Source organism: Hemitrygon akajei, unplaced genomic scaffold (assembly GCF_048418815.1).
Source record: "Hemitrygon akajei unplaced genomic scaffold, sHemAka1.3 Scf000054, whole genome shotgun sequence".
Lineage (NCBI taxonomy): Eukaryota > Metazoa > Chordata > Chondrichthyes > Myliobatiformes > Dasyatidae > Hemitrygon > Hemitrygon akajei.
Window position 1 is genome coordinate 5,758,231 of NW_027331940.1, and position 8,438 is coordinate 5,766,668.

Genomic DNA, 8,438 nt, shown 5'->3' on the forward strand with positions numbered 1-8,438 from the left:
ATCCCCATCCTGTCGGTTCATTTTAACTCTGCCTCTCTGTCCCACTCTCTTGTCAGTGTATCACTCCCTCCCTGTCGGCCATCAGAAACAAGGCGACCACGGCCATCTTAATTCGGCCCATCGACTCCTCCCTGGCGTCCATTGTCACTCAGCCCATCACTTTCTCACCGGAGACCATATTCAGTCAACCTTTCACTCCGTTCCTAGTGACCATTCTAAATCCTTCTGTCGCTCCCTCCCTATTCACCATTTTCAAACAGGAGCCCCTCGCAGGACAGACACACTCGACCACCCTCCCCTCGATAAGGAGACCGGGAACCGTACCCTGCATAACTTCCTGTGTGTTATGTGAACACCGGGAACCGGGTGCAATGAATCACCCGGCGTTGGGACATGGAAACCATAAACCTCTCCCGCACGCACCCACCCCTCCCCCCATCTTCAGGAAGGCGCGCCGAAGGTCCTTCCGTCCGATCGTATCCACCGTCTCCGCCAAGAGATGAGCATCGTCAGTGTTACAAAGCCGTCAACATCCACACTACCCTCGACTTTCCGTGTAACTAATAAACCCACCGGCGTTCCCATCAGATTTCGTTAACCCCCGCTCCGAGTTCTGTCAAATACAGAAATCAAGCGTCCCCGCCAATTTCCAAGATCCCATTCCCTTTGGCAATGAACTGAAAAGAGTTCCATTGGGAGGTAGATGGTGTGAGTGAATGGGAAGGGTCAGATCCCACTGGGAGATCGGACGACAGGAGTGATTGGGAAGGGGTGCTGACGGTGGGGGTAAATGGGAAGGGGCGGGGCCCACTGGCAGGCAAACAGTGGGAGTGAATGGGAAGGGGTGGGGTCTATTGGAAGTTTGGACGACGCAAACGAATGGGTAGCGGTGCGTCCCGTTAGGAATGTGGATAGTTGGAGTGAATGGGAAGGGGTGGTGTCATTTGGGAGTGCGGATGGTGGGAATGAATGGGAAAGAATGGCATTTGATTGAGATCACGGTCACGTGGGAAGACTCGAATCCGCATATTCGGAGGAAGCTGCGCCACTGGACAACAGGCGGAAATACGTCACTACGAGAACGCTTCCGATGTCAATGAACTCAAGACTGGAGCCGGTTCCGTTAAAACCGTTGGGAATTACCCCGGGCGCGCGGCCATTAAATGTGAGCGGGGAGTTAAAGTGGAAGGGGAGTTAAAGCGGAAGGGAGAGTTAAAGCGGAGGGCGGGGAATCGGCCAGATTATCCCCATCCCGCGGGGCGGGGATGTTCACACATTCAGATGTTCACAGATCCACTCTCAGTTCGGGTCTGGGTTCCTGCAGAGATCTTAGTTCCTTCCTCCCGGTCTCACTGAAAAGATTCTCCACAAGCCTGAAACAGATGACACGACAGTGTCAGTAACCGGGGACTGGGGTTAATGTTTCAAAAACACTCACAGACAAATATCACCAGAAAACCCGCGGATCCGCTGATATTTTATCACATTGAACATTAATGCAAACATTCACCAGATCCACTCCAGACTCGGGAGGGTCAGTATGAGCCGGCGGAGAGCGGGGACAGATCGGTCTGTCAGCGAGTTTGATTCCAGGATCAGCCACGTCAGTGATCGGTTTGTACTGAGAGCGGAGGCGAGATCCTCGGCACCAGAATCTGTGAGACCGACATTCATCAGCCTGGAGATGAGAGAGAGAGTGAGGGTGAAGGACACAGAGAGACAGGAGACAGTACAAATCCCCAGTGTTTATCAGTAACACAATTACTGATCACATTAATGTTCAGTGTCAGAAATCCAGTGACTGTAAACACAATCTCCCATAGTCTGGTACTTACCACAGTTCCTGTATTTTACACTCCGGGGTCCTCAGAGCCTCAGACACCAGTTTCACTCCTGAATCTCCCAGTTTATTATAACTCAGGTCCAGCTCCGTCAGAGATGGGTTTGTACTGAGAGCGGAGGCGAGATCCTCGGCACCAGAATCTGTGAGACCGACATTGTCCAGCCTGCAGATGAGAGAGAGTGAGGGTGAAGGACACAGAGAGACAGGATACGGTACACATCCCGAGTGTTTATCAGTAACACAATTAATGATTATTTTCTTCAGCACGACTGCGCAAGTCGGCCAGTGAGAACAGCGAGAAGAGTTTAAAAGGAAGACAGATTTACAGAGCGAGCGTCAGAGGAGCGGGCGACAGAATAGGAAGGCTTTGGCTCAACAGGGCTTCGGCGATAAAGGGTCGAGGCGAGGTAGGTTATCTGTTGACAATACAGACAGAGAGTATGTGTGTGAGGCTGGTTTTCTGTGCTCGGTGTCAGATGTGGGAGATCCTGGAGACTCCCAGCCTCCTGGACGGCAACATCTGCACCAGGTGTGTCGAGCTGCAGCTCCTTAGGGACCGAGTTAGGGAACTGGAGATGCAGCTCGATGACCTTCGTCTGGTCAGGGAGAGGGAGGAGGTGATAGAGAGGAGTTACAGGCAGGTGGTCACACCGGGGTCACGGGAGACTGAAGAAATGGGTCACAGTCAGGAGAGGGAAGGGCAAGAAGCAGGTAATAGTGAGTACCCCAGTGGCTGTACCCCTTGACAATAAGTACTCTTGTTCGGGTACTGCTGGAGGGGGGTTGCCTACGGGGGTGATGAAGCAACTGTGCCCGTCCCCTGGCACAGTGTCTGGCCCTGTGGCTCAGAAGGGTAGGGAAAGGAAGAGGAAGGCAGTAGTGATAGGGGGCTCTATAGTTTGGGGGTCAGAAAGGAGATTCTTTGAATGCAGGAAAGAAACGCACATGGTAGTTTGCCTCCTAGGTGCCAGGGTACGGGATGTTTCAGATGTCCTACAGTGGGAGGGAGAACAGCCAGAGGTCATGGTACATATTGGTACCAATGACATAGTAGGAAAATGGAAGAGGTCCTGAAAGAGTACAGAAGTAAGTTGAGAGGCAGGACCGCAAAGGTGGTAATCTTGGTATTAATGCCTGTGCCACGTGGCAATGAGAATAGGAATAGGATGAGGTTGAGGATAAACGTGTGGCTGAGGGATTGGAGCAGGAGGCAGGGATTCAGATTTCTGGATCTTTGGGGCCTCTTTTGGAGCAGGTGTGAACTGCACAAAAAGGACGGGTTGCACTTGAATCCCTGGGCGACCAATATCTGGCGGGGATGTTTGCTGAGGCCACTGGGGAGGATTTAAACTAGAAGTGCTGGGTGGGGGCGAAGTGATGTGATGGAGGAAAGGTAGGTTGGCTCACAAATAGAGAAAATTTGGAGACAGTGCGAAAAAGAGGATAGGCAGGTGATAGAGAAGGGACGCGCTCAGACCGATGGTTTGAGATGTGTCTATTTTAATTTAAGGAGTATGATGAATAAAACGTATTACGAACAAAGCATATGAGCCTAGGAGAATGGATCAGCACTTGGAGATATGATGTTGTGGCCATTACAGAAACTTGGATGGTGCAGGGGCAGGAATGGTAACTTCAAGTGGCAGGTTTTAGATGTTTCAGGAAGGACATGGAGTATCTGTGGGTGGAAGTTAGTAACAGGAAGGGTTCGATAACTCTACTGGGTGTTTTGGAGAGACCACCCAACAGTAACAGGGACATCGAGGAGCAGATAGGGAGACAGTTTCTGGAAGGGAGTAATAATAACAGGGTTGTTGAAGTGTGAGATTTTAATTTCCCAAATATTGATTGGCATCTCCCTAGAGTGAGGGAATCAGATGGGGTGGAGTTTGTTAGGTGTGTTTAGGAGGGTTTCTTGACACAATATGTAGATAAACCTACAAGAGGAGAGACTGTAGTTGATCTGGTATTGGGAACTGAACTTGCCCAGGTGTCAGTTCTGTCAGTGGGTGAGCATTTTGGAGATAGTGATCACAATTCTATCTCTTTTACCATAGCATTAGAGAGGGATAGGAATAGGCAAGTTAGGGAAACCTTTAATTGGAGTAAGGAGAACTAAGAGGCTATCAGGCTGGAACTTGTATGCATAAATTGGAAACAGATGTTCTCAGGAAAACGTACTGAAGAAATGTAGAAAATGTTCAGGGGATATTTGCATGAGGTTCTGAGTAGGTACTTTCCAATGAGACATGGAAAGGATGGTAGGGTACAAGATCCGTGGTGCACAAAGGCTGTTGTAAATCTAGTCAAGAAGAAAAGAAGAGCTTACAAAAGGTTCAAAAACGAGGTAGTGATATGAATCTGGAAGATTATAAGGCTAGCAGGAAGGAGCTTAAGAATGAAATCAGGAGAGCTAGAAGGGGCCATGAGAAGGCCTTGGTGGACAGGATTAAGGAAAATCCCAAAGTATTCTGCAAGTATGTGAAGAGCAAGAGGATAAGATATGAGAGGATAGGACCAAACAAGTGTGACAATGGAAAAGTGCGTATGGAACCGGAGGAAATAGAGGAAGTATTTAATGAATCATTCACTTCAGTATTCGTGACGGAAAAGATCTTGGTGATTGTAGGGATGACTTGCAGTGGACTGCAAAGCTTGAGAGTGTAGATATTAAGAAAGAGGATGTGCTGGAGCTTTTGGAAAACATCAAGTTGGACAAGTCACCGGGAGATGGCGGGACGTACCCCAGGCTACTGTGGGAAGCGGGGGAGGAGATTGCTGAGACTCTGGCTATGATCTTTGCATCATAAGTGAGGACGGGAGAGGTTACGGAGGATTGGAGGGTCGGGGATGTTGTTCCCTTTTTCAAGAAAGGGAGTAGGGATCACCCAGGAAATAATACGCTAGTGAGGCTTACTTCAGTGGTTGGTAATTTGATGGAGAAGATCCTGAGGGGTAGGATTTATGAACACCTAGAGAGGCAAAATATGATTAGGAATAGTCAGCTTGGCTTTGTCAAAGGCAGATCGTGCCTTACGAGCCTGATTGAATTTTTTTCAGGATGTGACTAAACACATTGATGAAGGAAGAGCAGTAGATGTAGTGTATATGGATTTCAACAAGGCATTTGATAAGGTACCCCATGCGAGGCTTATTGAGAAAGTTACGAGACATGGGATCCAAGGGGAGATTGCTTTGTGGATCCAGAACTGGCTTGCCCGCAGAAGGCAAATTGTTGTTGTAGGCGGGTCATATTCTGTATGGAGGCCGGTGACCAGAAATGTGCCTCAGGGATCTGTTCTGGGACCCCGAGTCTTTGTGATCATCAATCGTGGAATTGAATTTAGGAGCCAAGAGGTAATGTTGCAGCAATATAGGACGTTGGTCAGACCCTACTTGGAGTACTGTGCTCAGTTCTGGTCGCCTCACTATTAGAAGGACGTGGAAGCCATGGAGAGGGTGCAGAGGAGATTTACAAGGTAGTTGCCTGGATTGGGGAAAATGCCTTAGGAAAATAGGTTGATTAAACCCGGCCTTTTCTCTTGGGGTGACGGAGGATGAGAGGTGACTTGAAAGAGGCGTACAACGTAATGAGAGGCATTGATCATGTGGATAGTCAGAGGATATTCCCCAGGGCTGAAATGGCTAGCCCAGGATGGCATATTTCTAAGGTGCTTGGAAGCAGCTACAGAGGAGATGTCGGCGGTAAGTTTTCCTTTTACGCAGGGAGTAGTGAGTGCGTGGAATGGACTGTCATCAACGTCGGCGGAGGCGGAACCGATAGGGTTTTTAAGAGACTCCTGGATGGCTACATAGAGCTCAGAAAATAGTGGCCTATGGGTAAAGCCTAGGTAGTTCTAATTTATGGACGTTTTCGGCACAGATTTGTGGGCCGAAGGGCCTATATTGTGCTGTATATTTTCTCTGTTTCTTTCTTTCTACTGATCACATTAGTGTTCAGTGTCAGACATCCAGTGACTGTAAACGCAATCTCCCACAGTCAAGTACTTACCCCAGTTTCTGTATTTTACACTCCGGGTTCCTCAGAGCCGCAGACACCAGTTTCACTCCTGAATCTCTCAGGTTATTACCACCCAGGTACAGCTCTGTCAGTAATGGGTTTGTACTGAGAGCGGAGGAGAGATCCTCGGCACCAGAATATGTGAGACCGACATCCCACAGCCTGGAGATCACAGAGAGTGAGGGTGAAGGACACGGAGAGACAGGAGACGGTACAAATCCCCAGTGTTTATCAGTAACACAATTACTGATCACATTGATGTTCAGTGTCAGACACCCACTGACTGTAAACACAATCTCCCATAGTCTGGTACTTACACCAGTTTCTGTATTTTACACTCCGGGTTCCTCAGAGCCGCACACACCAGTTTCACTCCTGAATCTCCCACGTCATTCTCCCGAAGTCTAAACACAAACAGACAGATTGATGAACAAAGTGATTCAAACCGTGTGTCTGACGGAATTACTCTCACTCGGATAATTCAGGAAACATTAAACCCTTCAGTAAATCACTGATCGGAGTTCCCATCACTGTCAATGTCCCTCACTGCCCAGCTCCAGTGTATTAACCGAATGTCAGCAATTTAGTCTATCGGTGTGACCCTGTAAACCCCACATATTCTGTCTCATTCCCCGATGGCTAAAAAAGTGTACCTGATGTGAAAGGGTCGGAAAGTGCAGGGATGAACGATGGGAGAAACTCCCAGAGTGAGGAAGATTTGTGAATGAGGTAATGTCGATGGAAGACAGTGGAAGAGATCCCACCTAAGGAAAAGGGATAGGAAGACAGATCCTGCAGGAGGAAGGGGCTGGGGATGAGAGATCCCATAGGAGGAAGGGAATGCGGATGAGAAGACCCAGACGAGTATACCGATGGGAAAAGATAATCCAATAAGATGAGATGATCCAGAAATAGATTGCAAGGGAGGGGTGGGTCTGAACTGTGGCCAACAATCAAGAGAGGAGAAGCGCCCATGGGGTCTGTGTATCTGGTAGTGAGCACAGTCACACAGGTGGACATGGTGATAGTCACACACGGGGAAGGGCCGGGGAGGACAATCTCACAATGGTATTTCTCTCCTTCTCACTGGGACAGTCTGCTGACGGTCTCTTGTCCCTCACCGGGAAGTGGATGTGAATCTCTGACCCACCTGCTGCAGTCAGTGTCGGTCTGGGTGTCAGTAATAGTGAGAAGGAACATTGTCAATGGACGTGTCACAGGCAGCAAGAAACTCGGCATTCCTGTGATTTACTACCATTAAACCAATGGCCGTTGTTCACTGATCTGCTGAAGTCTCCAAAATCCCTTCACAAAGAACCACAGAACCCTCCCGTCCTTGGGGAATTACTGACCGATCCCAAGATCATTTGTCACAATTCTTCACAATCTGATTTACTACAGTTCAACCCAAATTCCTTTACATTGAAACAACACAATCGAACAGTTTCACAGTTCAGAGTGAGAGATAAATCAAGTTACCTCAACTCCTGGCACTTGTGCAGCACAGGTCCCAGCCGCTGGATTCCTTCACACTGAATGCGGCAGTTCTCCAGGTCGAGTTGTTTTATTGTATCACAGAGTCCGATGACATGAGACAGGACCGCGCAGTCAATTGGGGTCAGTGTCTTTTCACGGAATGAAAGTGATTCCACTGATCCCAGTGCGGCCTGAGCCAGTCCACGATTCTGAGACTCAAACAGGTAGTGCAATGTGTTCAGGAGGCTCCTTTTACCAGCTTCACTCTCTGTGTTTCCACTCTGGCGTTTAACCGCCTCCTTCACCCAGTCAATCATCCGGCAGGTTGTTTCATTTGGAAATGGACCCAAAATCTCCTCCAGGCCCCGAGCTGTCATTGGGGAGGAGAGACCAGCAACAAAACGGAGAAATACCTCAAATCGCCCATCTGTCGTGTTGTGGGCTTCAGTGAGGAATTTCAGGATATCCCCGGGATTTGGATTAATGAATTGTGCGACTGCAGCTACAAACTCTTGGATGGTGAGGTGTGGGAATGTGTACACCACGCTCCGGGCAGAATTCTCTTTCTCCAAAAGCTCCATCAGGAACCCGGACAGGAACTGGGAAGGCTGCAGATTGTACTTGATCAAATCTTCATCTGTAAACACAATCTTCTTCTCAGACACTCCTCTGAAGGCCATCTGACCAACCCTGAGTAACACATCACGGGGGCTCTCAATCTCACGGCCATGGTTTTTCAGGATGTTGTAAATATAGTAGGAATACAGTTGAGTGATGGTCTTGGGAACTCGCTGCGGGTCCCTGACTCTTTGTGTGAAGAAGGGGCCCAGTACCAGAGCGAGGATCCAACAGTAGGAGGGATTGTAGCTCATCGTATACAGGATCTCGTTCTCCTTCACGTGTTTGAAAACAGCAGCTGCCACCGTCTGATCTTCAAAATACCTGATGAAATATTCCTTCCGTTCCTCACCAACAAATCCCAAGATTTCAGCCCACACACTGATCTCAGCCTTTTCCAATAAATGTAACGCAGTGGGGCGGGTGGTCAACAGCACTGAACACCCTGGGAGCAGCTTGCCCTGGATTAAACTGTACACA

The 8,438-nt window shown here is 48.8% G+C and overlaps 2 protein-coding genes across 2 annotated transcripts in view; one reads left to right on the top strand and one right to left on the bottom strand.

The window, feature by feature from the left end:
* Positions 1 to 8,438, top strand: part of LOC140721392 (uncharacterized) — a 1,266,977-nt gene that overhangs the window by 396,762 nt on the left and 861,777 nt on the right. The window lies entirely within an intron of this gene.
* LOC140721358 (NACHT, LRR and PYD domains-containing protein 12-like) lies at positions 835 to 8,212 on the bottom strand. Its single transcript, XM_073036198.1, has 6 exons — positions 7,344 to 8,212; positions 6,182 to 6,268; positions 5,877 to 6,026; positions 1,836 to 2,006; positions 1,511 to 1,678; positions 835 to 1,373 (listed from the first exon to the last, which is right to left on the bottom strand). Exons 1-6 carry the CDS (start codon positions 8,210 to 8,212, stop codon positions 1,286 to 1,288), a joined length of 1,533 nt encoding a protein of 510 aa, XP_072892299.1. The 3' UTR covers positions 835 to 1,285.

Coding starts and splice junctions, on each gene's coding strand:
- LOC140721358 (XM_073036198.1), bottom strand. CDS start 8,212: ATGAGCTACAATCCCTCCTACTGTTGGATCCTCGCTCTGGTACTGGGC. Junction 6,269..7,343: donor CACAAGTGCCAGGAGTTGAG/GTAACTTGATTT, acceptor GTTTGTGTTTAG/ACTTCGGGAGAATGACGTGG. Junction 1,374..1,510: donor CCGAGTCTGGAGTGGATCTG/GTGAATGTTTGC, acceptor CATCTGTTTCAG/GCTTGTGGAGAATCTTTTCA.